The sequence below is a fragment of the Chanos chanos genome, chromosome 6 (genome assembly GCF_902362185.1).
Source record: "Chanos chanos chromosome 6, fChaCha1.1, whole genome shotgun sequence".
Lineage (NCBI taxonomy): Eukaryota > Metazoa > Chordata > Actinopteri > Gonorynchiformes > Chanidae > Chanos > Chanos chanos.
Window position 1 is genome coordinate 17,481,159 of NC_044500.1, and position 18,098 is coordinate 17,499,256.

General features: G+C 43.2%; 1 protein-coding gene across 2 annotated transcripts; it reads left to right on the forward strand.

Annotated features, from left to right (window-relative positions):
* Positions 1-633: 633 nt before the first annotated feature.
* cluha (CLUH binding protein of NUMT mRNA a) lies at positions 634-15,081 on the forward strand. 2 transcript variants are annotated; one of them, XM_030776850.1, is made up of 26 exons: positions 634-906; positions 5,932-6,125; positions 6,237-6,408; positions 6,512-6,655; positions 6,790-6,917; positions 7,057-7,211; positions 7,532-7,657; positions 7,928-8,075; positions 8,168-8,260; positions 8,349-9,043; positions 9,281-9,762; positions 10,419-10,520; positions 10,626-10,726; positions 10,902-11,054; positions 11,173-11,235; positions 11,386-11,630; positions 11,871-11,955; positions 12,076-12,229; positions 12,545-12,684; positions 12,800-12,880; positions 13,009-13,134; positions 13,273-13,394; positions 13,656-13,749; positions 13,895-14,029; positions 14,144-14,217; positions 14,538-15,081. In XM_030776850.1, the coding sequence occupies exons 1-26, from the start codon at positions 780-782 to the stop codon at positions 14,665-14,667; spliced, it is 4,269 nt and encodes a 1,422-aa protein (XP_030632710.1). In that variant the 5' UTR covers positions 634-779; the 3' UTR covers positions 14,668-15,081. The 2 variants fall into 2 exon arrangements, with proteins under 2 accessions (XP_030632710.1, XP_030632711.1); XM_030776851.1 differs by having other exon boundaries at positions 9,281-9,675.
* The last annotated feature ends 3,017 nt before the right edge of the window (positions 15,082-18,098 follow it).

The window sequence follows — 18,098 nt, forward strand, 5'->3', positions numbered from 1 at the left end:
TTTGTCCATTAACAAAGAAAGAAACAAACTAAGGGGAGAGTGCTGACATGCTGCTTAGTTACTATCTGATTCTTGTCTTTCAAGGAGTCAAGGGGTATCAATTCATCATACCAGCCCTCAACTATGTAAACAGCAAGACTGTATGGTGTGGAAAGCCCTGAATAGCTTTTCCATACACTAATCATTGTGGCAATCTCCATACACTGATGGAATTTACAAAACGTTCCATCACAGGAACAGACACCGTTAATACAATCAGCCCATAACTGCCCCATGTAGAGTGTCAGTCTGAGAAGAATCCTTGCTTGCTTTTACCATTTCTTTGTAAGTGGAAAATCCTCTGTTTAATGATATGGAACAGGCAAAGCTCATTGCAACATGAGCATAAACTACCAATGCTACATATACGAAACATTTGGAGTTTGTGCAATAAGTTGAGCAAAACTAAATCAGTTCTTCAGTGCAATGTTAATTTGCACTTAAAGACTTCGGTTTTACAATGTACGACATGGGACAATGGGCTTGCCGTAGCCGTGCGTTCGGGGGGTGGGAGAAATACAAAGGCAAAGAGGTCAAGAGGAGGAGAAACCACGTGTGACAGCCAATTCTGGCTCTGTCCTTCTTCCAAAGTGAAGTTGTTTTTGTAATGTTGGAGTCTCTGCATGTAGCTAGCTAACCCGTCCACCGACGAAGGCCATTGTAAAGATCCACATCACAGCCCTCGGCAACGGATTTCTGTTGCGTAGTTTAAAACAGGTTAGCATTCTGGGAGCCAAACCATGGTTAGTAAAACGGATGACATCCCAGCATCAGTCCCGAGCTGCAACTCTGTTGATCTTGGCCAGGACAGCGAGACGTCAGAAAAGACGGATAACAAGGCAAACCTGAAGGATCCTTGTGCTTGCGGTAAGACGTGTTAATATATCTGATTGACACATTGATTTTATTAGACGGAATGAACTTAGTGAACAACTAGTTTATGAACAGCAGAACACATAGTGAGGGTGAAGAGAAACATGAAATAATCTCAGAAATTATTTGTCTAGATTTTATACACTTGAATGTGCGCAGCACAGCACCTAAATCATTGTAGAGACAAGCTCGTTGCTACTAAGGATGTTAACGCAAAGACACCGAACAGTATGCCGCTATTATTTTTTGCTCTGCAGCCAATACAGCAGGCTAGCTCTGAGGCTAATTAGCTTGTAACCCAGCTGCCCTCTACTGCATGCAACAGCTTTCACGTCGTGGCTAACTTCAGGTGCATTATTGCGACTGTTTACTATATATGTTGTCATTGTTGTGTTAATATGATAAACACTGAAGTGACTGAATTAAGTCTGAGTTATTGAGTGTTTCGCAGATATTAACCTATCAGAAAGCCATCTTGGACACTTGGATAGAGTTTTGGAGCAACGCTTACCCGGCTAACTTAACCTAAGTTTGTTAGCTTGTAAGAATATTAGCCATGATCCTTAGTGCTGGCAGCTTTTCTCCCCACATATATCACTGCTTGTCTCCATGTCTTCTGTACGGACCGTAAGATACAGACCTCTTGACACAAACTAAGCTCTGCAAAACAAACTAAACATTTAACACGACGACTGCGACATCTGCGATTTAAATATGAGGCACTGATTTTCAACACAGTTGTCATAGGAAGCTGTCCATTAAGTGAAAGCACTCATGATTGCAACGATATAGGCGATCTTGGGTGACAAATCTATAAATGATGTTAAATTAACCCTGCGTGACAGGGTATTTCTGATGCCGTGCTGTATCTGTATGGGACGCTTGAACATTTTTGACGTTATATTTGTACTTTAACGTGGATAATCAGCGCTTGGCATGAAAATATATTCGTTAACTGTATCATGTGGCTACAGTAAGCTGATGCGACGACGTGAACAACTATACTGTATGGCAACTCAGTGTCAGTGTCAGGTTCGCGATCATTTTGTATGGAAAGCCCAGCATCACCCACAAACGAAAACAGCGTTGACGTGTGTGTGCATTTACATTCAAAATAACACAAAAGGTGTGACTGAAAAACGTTTCAGATTGTTGTTATTGTCTGATTTAATAAAAAGAACATACGCGGCTCTGACAAACAGTGGCGAATGTAGCCGCAGCTATGCTAGTTATCTTTGCTATCTAAGTAAAAATATAAGTCTTGGCCTTTGTTGTCAGTCAGGTTAGCTCATTCAAGAACAAGTGACAAGTTATTGTAAAAATATGATAATATCTGCATTTAATTTTAAATGCAAAGTATTGACGATAGCCTTGGTATCCTACTACATCATAACTTTGCCGTTATCGAACTCTGCCAGGTCTTGACGCACATGTTCTGTAACGGCGTGCACAAACGAATGAGCTGAAGGTCACCTTCAGTGGAACACAACATTTCTTTGGAGGAAAGGGGGCTGTAATGAGCACATTTCTTATTTTAAGCGAACGTTTGTATTTATAACTATATTACTTTCTTAGTTGTTTATAATATTACATTGTCCTGTGGATTTATGGAGAACAGGCCATGATTAGGCCGTGCTTACCCGGTCCGCATGGATCATCTCCTCTTAACTCCCCCTCAAATCTTGAACTGGAAAGGTTGAATGTTCCGCGACCGGGAAGCGGAAGTAGCCGTTCAAACAAAGTCATGTTGCATGTATGCCGATAGAAGGTTATAGCAACCTATCAATCATACAGACTATTTCGCGGTAAGTGTCTCTTTGACAACCTTCTCCTGAGTCAGATTAGTATCCGATAAAATGGATACTGTGATTGCAACAGAACTGTATTTTTTGCCAATTGATATATTATTAATTTTAATGGCCCTTACTTTGGAAGTTATACAACTTTAGCGGTCTATCGAAGCTAGCCGCATTCTGTGTCCCGTTTAACAAGGACTTTGGGATACACTGTCATTGCCGCTTATGGATATATGTGATATATGTCAGTCAGTTCTCTTAATGATTCACTAAGCTTGCACTATTGTCTCGCGCAATTGTCATGCCTGTGTCACTGTACTTGATGTAACCGTTTTACTTGGCAACAGCTCTGCCATTTTGGTTTATGTGCACCTAGTTCATGGTCGCAGTGTAACTATTCTTGCTCTACACCTCAGAATGAATTCTGTCAGTGCATTTTACTTCATTGATTTAGAGAACACAGACGTGTCATGCAATTCCTCTGACAGCATTGCTTCTGGTTGTGCAGTGAGTGGGCAGGCAAGTACCATACACATCAGCCCTTTTTAGACTGACTAACAAACTAATGCATCAGTTTTTCATTAGGTAGAAAATTAGGCCAAGTCTTATTTTTTTGACCTGTAAAGTTGGCTTGAAAGCAGAATTTGCCCAACGGAATCATTCATCTTGGGACTGTTGGTCACTTTTGAATTCTCTTTCAGGGCCCTTGAATAGTTAGGAGTTCCCTCAATAATTTCTTTGATTTACTGAGTCAGTGGAACCATACCTGAAGTGACAATTCACTGGCTCTTGTGTGAGTGGTACAAAGGTGTTCTTCAGTCTTAGTAACTGTTTTGGCAGTATGCCTTGTAGATCTGACCACTCATGTCTGACAGCACCTTGCTGGGGACCTGGCCGCAGAGCTGCACATTAAAGCTGACTTCATAATTCCCAGGGGCCCATTGTCTCAGTCCTATGTGGAATTCCATTTTGAAAGCGACACTCCATTAATACTGTATAGACAAAAATAGCTTTTTTTCCCTTTTGATGATGAACGACAAGCTAACTATTTCTTGTTATCATAGAAATGGCTATTTCTTTAAAGCCGTTTTATCAGTGACAGTCTCATTCCAGTTTCAGTCATGTGTAGAAATAGAAGCAGCATCCAGTAAAATTAGGCAGAAATGTGAGATTATTCAGTTTAGTTTTAGAGGAGGTATATGAGGTAGTCGTTCTGTATTCAGTCTGGACAAAGCAGGCCTTTCTTTTTGAAATCTAACAATAGCTAATAAGGATTAGCCTGCAGTAGTCTGAGAGCTGAACAGTCAAACATGGCACCCAGCGGAAACGGGAGAAAGAAGGTAACTCTTTAAATGGACTGTAAGTATTGTGTTTTGGTTGATCATGTTCGGTTCTTCTATCGGAGGCCTCACTCTTTGACCCAGAAACAGCGGTGTGTGATTGAGACATTCTGGGTAGGTCTACACAACTGTCCTCTGAGAATGATTCACATGGAAGATCCAATCCACTTGCTGCATATTAACCCAACAGATTTCATTCACTGATTTGGTTCATTCCCCTCTTTTTTTCGGTTTAGATATGGGTAGGATATTGTATCATGTTTAAACCTTATTGCACAGTATTGTCTGGGCAGATATAAATCTTTATCTCATTCAGTTTGTATTAAGTGCTATTTTAGACCAGTAACTACTTGTTTAACTGCATATTTAGTTAGCATAATTAAATGCATATTAAGTATACATTCTATTCACAGTCACAGTATGTTGGAACATTAACATTATGCTAATTTGGATTTGTACAACTAAAAAAATACTGAAATGTGGTAAACAGCACAGTTTTATTAAGGGAATGTAAAGGATGTTGTATATTAGAGATTGTAGAGGAATCTTCCATTTCTGAAGACACTCTGAGAGACAGAATGTTTTTTCTCATGTACCCAGTGGATTTTCTGATCATTCCGGACATATTTATTTGTAGAATTCCAGTCACAGTGAGTGGGAAAGAGAATCCTGTGACTGAGCTTTATTCAGCTCGCATAAAAATGGAGAATTGAAGGACACCATGGATTGGACTGGAGTTGTGCAATGTGAAATCTCAAACCTGCCAAACTCAAACTTTGCTCTAGTTTCAGCTCTCAGCAATATCACTTTGTATTGCTCCACTTTCAAGCCTCTTTTTTTAATGTGCAGTTTCAGCATGCTTTTTTTCCCCCCATTTTACCTTAAAGTACTTTTTACCTTTTATCTTCAGCCTGAGGTGTGATTTTGGCAGCAAAAAAAGCAGTAGCTCTCCTGTGAATGGAAGAGACTTGGATGGACAGAGGGATTTCAGCTCTCGACTTCTTAAATCCCTCCTTTACCAAGGAGGAATGAGGCGAGGAGATCTATGAGGGCAATCCCTTGTATCCCTAAAAGAAAGGTCACACACTCCTAATTTCCCAAGCCTGGTAGCCCAGACGGTTCACGTAAGATTCTACCTTAATCATAGAAGCCACAAGTAATGTTGAATTATCTTCAGACTCTGAAAACGCTTAGTCTGGAAAGTTAGTCTGGCTTTCTTCCTCTCCTGCACTGCTTCAGTCTGGGCAGTGGAGGCTGGCTGTTTGTTTCTCTGAAGTCCCTACAGCCTTGACATCTTGTTAACCTTGGGGAGAACCAAGGACAAGCCACAGTTGTCTGAAAGAAAACAGTGTGTCTTTTCAAACCCGTCGTAAATAGCCAGAGACACAGCTGTGGCCTTGAGGGTGGTCGGCGAATGTTTTTGCTAAACAAAAAGTTTGGGCACGAATCACTTCTCTGCCTTCTTACCCTGGTGCTGTTGTTTTAACTGAATATTCTGGGATCTTAAATATGGAGAACTACATGTAAGAGGCGCAACCCAGGTCGGGCAACAGTCTGCAGTGAAGCATCTCTGGAATGCCCACTCCTGATTTGGGGCTCATGCTGTTACCGTGGAGAACACCATGGCAACCCTTCAGAGCTTTGGAGAGCTTGAATAGCATGGAGTGTAGCCAAGCTTGACAGAAGATTACCTTCAAGCTTTTTGTTGGCTGGTTTCAGAGTTCAAAATCCTGGTTCACACATAGCGTTAGTTTGGTCACAGCTGATATACTACCAATCTCTACACAAAACCGGCCTATTGACCTGAGATATTGTGTGGAAAAAAAAAAAAAATCTTTTGTCTTTTCTAATGGAAACGCCACCTCTTGTCCACTTGTCGATAGGACACAGTGTTGGAGCAGCAGTGATGAATGGGGATGGGGGTCACGATCAGACAGAGGAGGCGGAGTCTAAGCAAGATGGCAGTGGTGATGCAGACCCGGGAGAGGAGCCCAGTGAACAAGAGGTGATCGTGATCCAGGACACTGGCTTCACCGTGAAGATCCAAGCCCCGGGCACAGAACCTTTTGACTTGCAGGTACAACCAGCCACATCGCTCTTTGGTCTCATTGTGAAGCAATATGACAAAGAACCATATCTCATCGAGCCTTCTTACGCTAACTCACCCTCTCTCTTTACTTGTGCTCAGGTATCTCCACAAGAAATGGTGCAGGAGATCCACCAGGTGCTTATGGACCGAGAGGACACCTGCCACCGTACCTGTTTCTCGTTGCAATTGGACGGGAATGTTCTAGACAACTTTGCTGAGCTCAAGTCCATCGAGGGCCTCCAGGAAGGCTCTTTACTCAAAGTAGTTGAAGGTAAGGCTTACAGTGCTTTACTGTGCCTACTCGTAACCACACCGAGCAATGTTGAGTCCATGCAAATGTACCTGACATCACATTTTTACATTTTTACTTTCAGAGCCATATACAGTGCGTGAAGCTCGTATTCACGTACGCCACATTAGAGATCTGCTGAAGAGCCTGGATCCCTCTGATGCCTACAATGGAGTGGACTGCAACTCTCTCTCCTTCCTCAGTGTCTTCACTGATGGGGATCTAGGAGGTAAGTGGGAAATTGTCATTTCTGGGCCTTTGTTCTTTTTTATCTCAAGGATTAGCTATTGAAAGTGTTGTTCTCCTGTTTTGGTGTGTCCATATGTGTGTAAAGTGTGTTCTTTGTGCTTTACGCTCATACAGACAGTGGGAAACGCAAGAAGAAGGGCAGCGATCTGGAGCAGATTGACTGCACCCCTCCTGAGCACATCCTGCCTGGCAGCAAAGATCGCCCCCTAGCCCCCCTTCAGCCACAGAACAAAGACTGGAAGGTAGAAACAGCTTGGCTCAGTCAAGGGGGGGGGGGGGGGGGGGTCCTCATTCATTTTCAATAAAAAGTTTCTATAAAAAGGTCTGTACATAGTAGTATTCTTAGCTAGCTGTGTAATGCTGTCTCCTCTCTCCTGGCAGCCACTGCAGTGTCTGAAGGTCCTGACGATGAGTGGCTGGAACCCACCGCCTGGTAACAGAAAGATGCACGGCGATCTTATGTACCTGTATGTAGTGACTGTGGAGGAGCGGCACGTCAGCATCACTGCCTCAACCCGCGGATTCTACCTCAACCAGTGAGTACAGTCTCAGTCAGGGAGACGACAGTGATGTGGTCCACTGCTGTTGCTAGCATCCTCGCATGTATTCATTTACTAATTTATTAGTTTATTTATTGTACAAGAGTGTGTGGTAAAGAGGTACAAAAGTGTGTGATTGTAGCAGGTGAAGCTCACGATTTAATTCAAATGCTAGCTGTTTGCTAACTTCAGATCAGAAGGGAAGGTTTCTAGGATGTTTTCAGTTTTTTTTTTTGGCATGTTCTCACTCATGGAAAGCAGGTATGCTCAACACTTTGGCTGATCATGTGCTGTAATTTTTATGATGGCTATTTCAGGTCCACCACCTACACCTTCAACCCCAAGCCAGCCAACCCCAGTTTCCTGAGTCACTCTTTAGTGGAACTCCTGAGCCAGATCAGCCCCGCCTTCAAGAAGAACTTCACCGCCCTGCAGAAGAAGAGGCAAGAACTAAATCATCTCCACCCACAGACTTCAGCATTATATCACACAATTATCCCAGAACTGTCCATCATTTTCCTATATTTAAACAGAAGTGCATGTAAAGGAACAAACCCCTTCATTACTGTCTATTTTCCATACAGTGGGCTTAAAATAAACTCTCCAGATATTTTCGAAAATACATTTCAGTTTACAAAACTGCTCATTAAACTTCTATACTTATTATACATATTTTGGCTGAGTGATACTGATGTGGGTTTTGTGTGTCACAGGGTCCAAAGACATCCGTTTGAGAGGATAGCTACACCGTTTCAGGTTTACAGTTGGACCGCTCCTCAGATTGACCATGCTATGGACTGTGTGAGAGCCGAGGACGCCTACACGTCCCGCCTCGGCTATGAGGAGCATATACCTGGTCAGGTACGCTCTAAAGCTTTGTGATTTGACACTGCAAGTTAACGAACACCAGGAGGGCTGTTTGGTTTTTAAAAGTCTCACTGTTTCATTTGTAGACTCGTGACTGGAACGAGGAGCTCCAGACAACCAGAGAGCTGCCTCGCAAGAACCTCCCAGAACGCTTGCTGCGAGAGAGAGCCATATTCAAGGTAAATTAGCAGAGACCACGTTCAGCCTTGCGTCCCCTTGTCTCGTCTGTCAACTTCAACCTCTGACTTTTTACTCTTGGCTTTTCAGGTGCACAGCGACTTTGCCGCCGCAGCCACTCGTGGAGCGATGGCCGTGATCGACGGCAACGTCATGGCGATCAACCCCGGGGAGGAGACGCGCATGCAGATGTTTATCTGGAACAACATCTTCTTCAGTTTGGGCTTTGATGTGCGGGACCACTACAGAGAGCTCGGGGGGGACGCCGCTGCCCACGCCGCCCCCACCAACGACCTGAACGGGGTACGGGCGTATGGCGCGGTAGACGTTGAAGGACTCTACACCCTGGGTACTGTGGTCGTGGACTACAGGGGCTACCGTGTTACGGCTCAGTCCATCATCCCTGGCATCCTGGAACGCGAACAGGAACAGAGCGTCATATATGGCTCCATTGACTTTGGAAAAACTGTGGTGTCACACCCCAAGTACTTGGAGCTATTGGAGAAAACCAGCCGGCCGCTGAAGGTGCAACGCCATGCCGTTCTCAACGAGAAGGAGAACGCGGTGGAGCTCTGCTCTTCCGTCGAGTGCAAGGGCATCATTGGAAACGACGGCCGCCATTACATCCTGGACCTTCTTCGCACCTTCCCTCCGGACCTCAACTTCCTGCCTGTTGAAGGGGAAGAGCTTGCGCCGGAAAGCCAAAGGCTGGGCTTCCCTCGGCAACACCGTCACCGTCTGGCCTGCCTACGTCAGGAACTTATCGAGGCCTTTGTAGAGCACAGGTATGGACCTGAAAGTCCCCCCAGACATTGTCCCAGTCTTATTACCTGTTCGTTTTTCCAAGCCCCCACCTTTGCTGCTTTTAGCTTGGATCATATACATGTATAGACATATGTAATATTAAAATGATATTCAGTAGGACAACCATTTGGCTATTCCTTGGAGATAGGGTTCATTGCGGTTTAACTGCAATGAATGTTTAATTCATGAATATTCCGTTTATATGCTCCTCTTTACAGGTACCTCCTCTTTATGAAGATGGCAGCTCTCCAGCTGATGCAGCAAAAAGCAAATAAAGAGAACAAGATGACAGCCTTGCCTGAGAGCGGAACCACTGTACCAGAGCCTTCCAGCAACATCACAGAGACTCAGAGCACACCTACAGCTTCCCCTGAGGCTTCAGAGACTACCACAACCCCTGAGGTCAGCACCACACCTGAAACCACAACAACCCCCGAATCCACACCGGTTCCCGAAGCTGAAACAGAAACCCCATCAGCTTCAACACCCGAAATCCCGACATCCGCTGACGCCGAGCAGACCCCCGCCACCCAAGACACGGCGACCACCAATGGAACCCTGGAGCCTGCGGCCAGTGAGAGTCAGAATGGGGGATGTGACAGTCCCTTGGAGGGTAAGGAGGCTGAGGAAAATATCCCGGGACTGGCTCAGGCCAAAGAGCTAGCTGAATCCTTAGCATCCGAAGACGGATCCGGTATTGGTATGTCTGGCGAGAACCAAAAAAAACCAAAAAAACACCAAATTGGAGCCAGAGGAAAAACAGGGAAAACACACAGCGGGCAGAGACATGCCTCCTCAGCTTCTGATCTCATTTCCACTTCCCTCTGTTTAGTCTCAGGCCTTGTCTGTTTGTCCTTCTCCTGAGCAGACTTCCCGTATGAGTGTCTCGGCTTTACCTGTAGTGCCTCATGGACACCCACTGGTGTCTTTGGTGCATCTCTCCGCCATGCTGTGTGTCCCTGTTCTGCCCTGCGCTCCTCTTTGGAGAGAGTGGATCTCCCTGATTGGCGTGATGAGATTTAGGCTCCGCCCCATGTGGACCTCTTCTCCTTTCTTCTCTCCTTTTTACACGGTCTCACTCCCTTCCCTTAACACTGCTGTGCGTTAATAACCAGGGTCTGGGCTCTCCAAGTGGAAATAATTGAATATTTTGCGTGCAGAGCTTAATCAGTGTGATGACTGTCTAACCTCAGAGTGAAACAGTGCTTGATTCATTGTGTTCGGGTTCAATTGCTGTGAAATCATTGTAAATTTGGTGTGTAATCATTCTATGTTGTGGTTGATTTGATTGGTTGATTGTCTGTTGCCTTTTTGCTAGTGATGATGTAGACCTTCCTGCCTCTCCTCTGTTCACAGACCCCAAAAGTCGAGAGGTGGTCCTGAATGCCTGCAAAGCCGTCGGCTCCATCAGCAACACCTCCTTCGACATTCGCTTCAACCCCGACATTTTCTCTCCAGGTATGAGAGCGCGCGGGGGGTTAAAAAAAAAAAGTAACCGTTGTCCACAGAGATGTGCTTTGTAGTTAGACAGTCACACTGAATCTTGACACTTCTTGAACGTAGGAGTACGATTCCCAGAAGATAGCGCTGATGACATCCAGAAACAGAAACAGCTCCTTAAAGATGCCGCAGCGTTCCTTGTATCCTGTCAGATCCCTTCCCTGGTGAGTGAGGATAAAAAGCCCTACTGATTACAACTAAAACCGTTCAGTCAACTAAATTCATCCAGATCAATTTGTTGATCTGAAATGAACAGAATGTTTTTTTCTTTTTTTTTTTTTTCCCTTCTTGTTCAGCCAGATCACACTATAACTGTTTTGTGTTTGTTGGCGTGTACAGGTGAAGGACTGTTTAGACCATAGTGCTTTGCCTATGGATGGTGCCACACTGGCGGAGGCCCTCCATCAGCGTGGTATTAATGCACGTTACCTTGGCACTGTACTGGAGTTTGTGGACAAGACTCCAGCAAAAGCACAACTTGAACATTTCTATGTAAGTATGACATCACAAACCAGATACGCTGTAAGAGTCTCTTGAACCAGACAGAGAGCAGTGCGTTGGTATCAAAGTCATGTTGCCTGAAGGTGTTTTCTTTTCCCCTGTTTTACAGAGAATAGGAATTACTGAGCTGATCACAAGATGTGCAAAACATATCTTCAAGACATATCTACAGGTTAGTTTCTAACATAACAATAAAATATGTAAAAAAAAAAAAAAAATCATCACTGTCAACAGTTTTTCTTTTTTATGAAAGACTTGGCAGCGTGTACATCTTGTGAACTCATTATCATATGAATTACATTTGTGCTTACTGTGTTTTCAGGGTGTGGAGCTTTCTGCTCTCTCTGCTGCTGTGAGCCATTTCCTGAACTGCCTCCTCAGCTCCTTCCCAGATGCTGTCGCCCATCTCCCTGCGGACGAGTTAGTGTCGCGCAGAAAGAATCGCAAGAGGCGTAACAGGGTCCCTGGTGGCGGGGACAACACGGCCTGGGCCAGTCTGACGCCCAGCGAGCTCTGGAAGAGCATTGTGACTGAGGCCCAGAGCTACTATCACTTCAGTATGCAATGGTGAGGAATGTTTTCCCAGTCATTAAAAAAAAAAAAAAAAAGAAAACTCTATCTGGCCCTTGTAAATACCCTGAAATGACATTTTGGCTCTGTCAAGTAGTGCTTTCCTGAACCCTCACGAATGCTAGGAACCCTGTAGCTCCTTCAAATTGTTATGACTCAGTTGTTGTTATGGTCAGGCTCGATGAAGTGACTCTTGTGTGAAGAGCTCTCTTCATGTCTGTCTGTTTATGTTTGCAGTGAGAGTGTGGATCAGGCCGTGGAGAAATACGGACTGCAGAAGATCACCTTGCTACGAGAAATCTCCATTAAGACTGGCATCCAGGTAACGCTCTCCTCCGTTCCCTCCGTCTTCGTCCCCCTCCGTACTAGCTTCTCACGGCTGCTCTCTCCTGTCCCCTGGCTGATGTGTTGTTTTTTTTGTTGTTGTTGGTTCTCTCCACAGATCCTATTAAAGGAGTACAACTTCGACAGCCGCCACAAGCCTGCCTTTACTGAGGAGGACATCCTGAACATCTTCCCCGTGGTTAAACATGTCAACCCCAAAGCCTCAGACGCCTTCCATTTCTTCCAGAGTGGACAGGCTAAAGTGCAACAAGGTGAAACTCTTTTAAGAAAGCATAGATAATGCCATTTATGCAAGTGATTGACTTCTTGGTAGAGACTGTTCTAAAATATGTGTTACAGATGGTCTAGTTTAGTTGCAAGCATCTGCTTGATGAAGAAGAAAATGCTTCTGAAATGCATTTGTTTCTTCCCATTCATTCTGACTGATTCTACTCATTGTAATAATGCAGTCTAGTTTTATATGGTGTCTTCACTTATTCACTTATTCCTCTTGTGCCAAAATCTGTAAGTGTTTGTTCATTTTCGTGGAGTCACGTTTTAATGAGCGGCGGTTTTCCGTTGACCAGGTTTCCTTAAGGAGGGCTGTGAGCTGATTAACGAGGCCTTGAACCTGTTTAATAACGTGTATGGAGCTATGCATGTGGAGATCTGTGCCTGTCTGCGTCTGCTGGCTCGTCTCAACTACATCATGGGAGACCACCCAGAGGTACCTGACCTGCCTTAACACAAAAACACCCATTTACACGTATGGATATTGTCCCTGAGCTGAATGTCAAATCAACTCATAATCTCAACTTTGTGTTTTTGTTTGTTTGTTTTAGGCCCTCAGTAACCAGCAGAAGGCTGTTCTGATGAGCGAGAGAGTGCTGGGTATTGAGCATCCCAACACTATTCAAGAATATGTGAGTTTAAGCCGACGCCTCGAACACTTTCTATTGTTTTTTTGCTTTGTTTTTTTTTTTCTTAACAGCTGGGCAGTGATCTACAGTTATCTCAACTGCTTCCATTTCTGCGTTTTCCCATCCTACAGATGCATTTGGCTTTGTACTGCTTTGCCAACGGGCAGTTGTCCACTGCCCTGAAGCTGCTGTACCGTGCACGCTACCTCATGCTCCTGGTGTGTGGGGAGGACCATCCTGAGATGGCGCTCTTGGATGTAAGTGTGTTTGTGCAAGTTTATGTTCGGGACTGTCCACTGTAGGTCATTTGGAAGCCCAAACAGTTTGAAAGCATTGTCTGTCCCTTAACTGTTTTTGTTTATTTATTTATTTCTGTTTTTTCTTTCGTACCGTAGAGCAATATTGGCCTGGTGCTGCACGGAGTGATGGAGTATGATCTGTCTCTGCGCTTCTTAGAGAACGCCTTAGCCATCAACTCCAAATACCACGGTCCCCGTTCTCTCAAAGTAGCACTCAGGTAAGATCCCTATTCCCCTTCTCCCACAACCTTACACACAGATGCGCGCACACACACACACACACAGATGCACACGCATACATACATACATATACTTTCAGTACAGGTGGAGGGTTTCAGGTTATAGAAATCAGTTCAAATTGCTTTCATCTCACACACACTCAGTGTCAGCAGTTCATACAAATAGTCATGTATGTGACACCCCTGAAACACAAACCCAGTTTCACCCCAGGTCTCTAATGCTGCCCTTTCTCCCATCAGTCATCACCTGGTGGCAAGAGTGTATGAGAGTAAAGCTGAGTTCCGCTCAGCACTGCAACACGAGAAGGAGGGTTACACCATCTACAAAAACCAGGTAACTCCTCTCTCTCTCTCACACACACACACACACACACACACACACACACACACACACACACACAAGAATATGTTACAGAGAAGATGGAATAGAATCCAAACCCATAAGACTGACAAAATTCCATTTGGTTTTGATTTGTCAGGTTGGAGAAGCCCATGAGAAGACAAAGGAGAGCTCCGAGTACCTGAAGTACCTCACTCAGCAGGCTGTGGCTTTACAGAGAACCATGAACGAGATCTATAAGAACGGTTCCAATGCTAGCATCATGCCTCTCAAAGTCAGCAGCTCTCTCAGCGTTCTCTTTCTCCTATTTACATTCTCTTGTGTCAGTTGTCATTAGGAAACAGTTTTCCTTTTCTTAATTTACACGTGTTGTCCTGTCTCGGTTTAGTTCACAGCTCCGAGCATGGCTAGCGTCCTGGAGCAGCTCAACATCATTAACGGAATCATCTTCATTCCTTTAAGGTAGGTAAAAACCCTCTAAACCAAACAAGGCCCAGGCACGGATACCGAAATAATTAAAGCTATTGCGAAAAGGTCACACACTCATCATTTCAACACAGGATCTTTTTAATTCGCACCATCTATTACGGCACCTGCTTTGCTTATTGTGCAGTGGAATATTGAGCATGCAATAAAATATATTTAATATAACATTATAAGATAACAATACTATTTAAGCATCAAACAGGCCTGATGTTTGTTTGTTGTGTCAATCCTGGATTCATGTGCTTTGTGACTGGTTTAAATAACTTAACGGCTTGTCTGTACCCGGTCCTGTGCAGCCAAAAGGACTTGGAGAACCTAAAGGCAGAGGTCCAGAGGCGGCAGCAGCTTCAGGAATCTGGGAAAGCTGAGGAACAGCCAGAGGACAGTCAGCCAGAACTGGACGACAAAATCCCCATCGATGATTAATGCCGCACACCCCCCCCCCCCCCCCCCCCCCCCGTCTCTCAGACAGAGGGGCGGGGAGGCCACAATGCAACAGCCACCTGCTTGAACCTGTGGACCTAAGAACCAAGCCGTCTAGTGTAACCACGAAAATTGTGAAAGGGGAGGGCCAGGGCAGTCAGGGAAAATTTGTCTGTGTGCTCTGTTCAGTTATTAACAGTAATAAGGAGCGTAAAACCAGCGTTTGGGGAAAAAAAAAGTGCAATGCAAGGGCCTGTCCGAGGCCCCATAGAGGGAGTGCGGAGAATGCGACTGTTTTTTGTTTTTTTTTTTGTTTGTTTTTTTTTGTCTGCCAGTGTAAATGAATGAATGAGGCTGCAGATGACCAAGGATGACCATGACATTGTTATTACCAGAGCCTTATTCATTATCCATAACCCCCCCCCCTCCCCCCACCCATATGTCTATCTGCCCCTTCATATATCTGAGTCCATGACCATCATCCAACCCTCTACCCCCCCACCCCAAAAATTACCCACCCCTCCCCCAGAAATGTGATAGACCTACCCCCCCCCTCCCCCCACATATCTCTGCTTCTCAACAAAGCCTGCCCAAAATCTCAGGTGATTTTGTTTTTTTTGTTTTGTTTTGGTTTTTTTTACACCCTTTACTAAATTCATAGAGATCCAGAAAGAAAAATGTGCTATATAACATCAGCTTTAAGAGTCATATTTCACATCGAATGACATAACTGTTGTGACCTGCACGGTCAGTGTTGTTCTTCTGCTTTGCCCAAAATCTGACTGGGTAAGAGCACTTGGTGAAAACAAACTACGTACATGAAACTTTTACAGATGCTTGTTCTCAGCTGGCCTTTGTAGCTTGACAAATACATGTCCCATAAAATTAATGATTTTTTTTTTTTTTTTTTTTTATTGGAAAAGTAAATGGGAACGGGGGAAAGAAGCCATTTTAAGTCTTTCGTGTATCTGTTAATTTAAGCCATGTCTGTTTTCTAGAAAGATCTATATATACTTGGAGAAAAATGTATAAATCTGTGGATTTAGACTGGTACTTGATTCATGTTAATTGAAATGCAACTTTCAAATGTCTCATTTTGAAGTAGATTCTGTTGAAACCGTTGTAGTTATGTTCAGTTTTTTTCCACTTCACGAGACTATGTGAGAGTGTATGAAGTTGTATGTGTGCATGATTGTGTGTGTGTGTGACAAAGAGTATGTGCGTGTGCAGAGATTCAGAAATGGCCAGGAGATTGTTCTGCTGCTGCTGTGACATAACCTTTGTCTCAAAGGGCAAGCCACAACTCTTTGAAATGTTTTATTTTTGTACACATAGTAACATTTATGGCCTTTAGCTTGGTGTAGCTCTGACATTAATGTGGTGAAGTTTGGAAAGCTCATTATATACATCCGACAGAATACAATCAACCTGTCCTCACAACATCCTCACCCCAGACTGATATTTTTTTTTTGTTGTTTTTTTTTTAAGGGTGGCTTAGCACAATTATCTAACCTTTGTCATCTTTTTTTGTTTGTTTTCAGCAGTGTAGAAGATTTGGGTGTACTCTTCCGTAGCTTATTCATCAGTATTTAGTGCTCTTTTTCAGTGCTGTTGTAACATACAGCACAGTCACTCAGATGTGCTGCTTCTGTTTAATGTACCAAATAGAGAGGGGGGAAAAAAGGCTGAAAGAGGTATTCTCGTTTGTTCACATACACTCTGAGTCTCCCTTTGGCAGATGTCGAAATTGTTGCATTGTTAAATGTACGTCTGTGAAACAGCAGAGGTGCCCGAACTAGTCCTTTGAGTCAAACTTTTATCTGAACTTGGATGTGAGAAGAAATGCTAAATTGCCTATGTTCTTTTCCCCCTTTAAGCTTGTTGAAAATGTTTGGCTATCTGTATTAATAGATTAAAAAAAAACAAAAAAAAAAACAAAAGCAACCAACCGTAGAACAGCTACTGACCATTTTTCTCCTGAACAAAAAGGGTGCGCAAGATTGTAAATTGAAATGTGTGAAATTTGTGCCTACTTATGCTTTGAAAATAAACCAGGGTGATGTTTGCTCTTTTCTCCTTGCCCTTCAGAAGGTAAACAAAACAACAGAAAATGCCCTGTTGATCTAGTTCACTGTATTTTGGTCTGATTATTTCGTCTATTCATTGGCGTACTGATGATTTTTAAACTCTGAAGGAACTACAGTATTTTCTAGTTAGGCCTTTTTCTCTCTGCATTGATGTGGCATTTTTCTTGCAGTACTGTTTATAGCCACATGGTTGTGCTATAGACATTTGTGCTCCCTGAACACTGATCAATGTTGCTTTGAAATAAAAAAATAGAAAAACATGTATGATGATAGATTGTAAAACATATCTTTGTATCAGTTTGTTTGACTGTTCATGCTGCTCCTCTAGTGAGCTGTAATTCATTAAGCTGGGGGTAAGGGACATAAAAGATATTACCAGTGTTCTTATTTGCAAGTCCAGGACGGAAGTACTTTTAAAAGTTCATGCAGCAGAAACTGCTTACTTGATTGCTGCCACGGGGTTATATCATGAAGCAGAGTTTCTCTGTTTACACGGTATCTTGAGGCAAAAGTTTAACTGTCAAATAGGACAACAGTTAAGGAATATTTCTATTGGACCATCTTGACTCGAGCTGTTTGACTGACAAAGAAACGCTGTATCTTTGAATATTCCCTAGGTAGTATGAAATCTGATTGGACTGACCTATCAGAGATCAGTTATTTTTGTTCATGTTTTTCTTTCTTTTTTTCTTTTTTATTCTATTGTGTTTTAAATTTGCTGTGGTCATAGATTAATAGCTCCACAGTTGACTCGTTAAAGAGCGTTTCCTTGCTAATGGCGTTCCTCAAATTCTGTCATTTTGTTCTGTTTGTGTAGCTATATATTTCACTCTATGTTTCTGTGACAGATTGCATGAAAAAAAATTTGACGTAACTTAGATGTAAACTAGATGCTGTCTGACTTTGATTTTGGTTTTAGAGTGTGAGGGTGCAAAAATGAAAGGCAATGTCATTTTTCTACAAGGCTTTTTGGAATTTTTTTGAACAAATTTTAAAATGAAAATGTAATGAATGTATATGAGTTGAGTATTCCAAATTCACTATTTAATCCTCCAAACTTAAAAAAGAAAAAAAAAGAAAAATGCTTACTCCTTGCTAATGTGTGAATGACTGTGTGCAAGTTTGCATTAAAAAGAGTGAGCCAAAATATATTTTTGGTGAAAAAGATAAACGATATTTATCCTATATTACCGATAATCTGCCCTTAATTTCCAAAGACAAATCACATGTCTCGCCTAGATTTTTTTTTTAAGAAGACCTACTTTAATTCAGTGAACACTGAATAATTTTTTTTTTTTGGAGGTCGCACATGAAGATTTGACCCAAACACATCACTTCCCAGAGGCT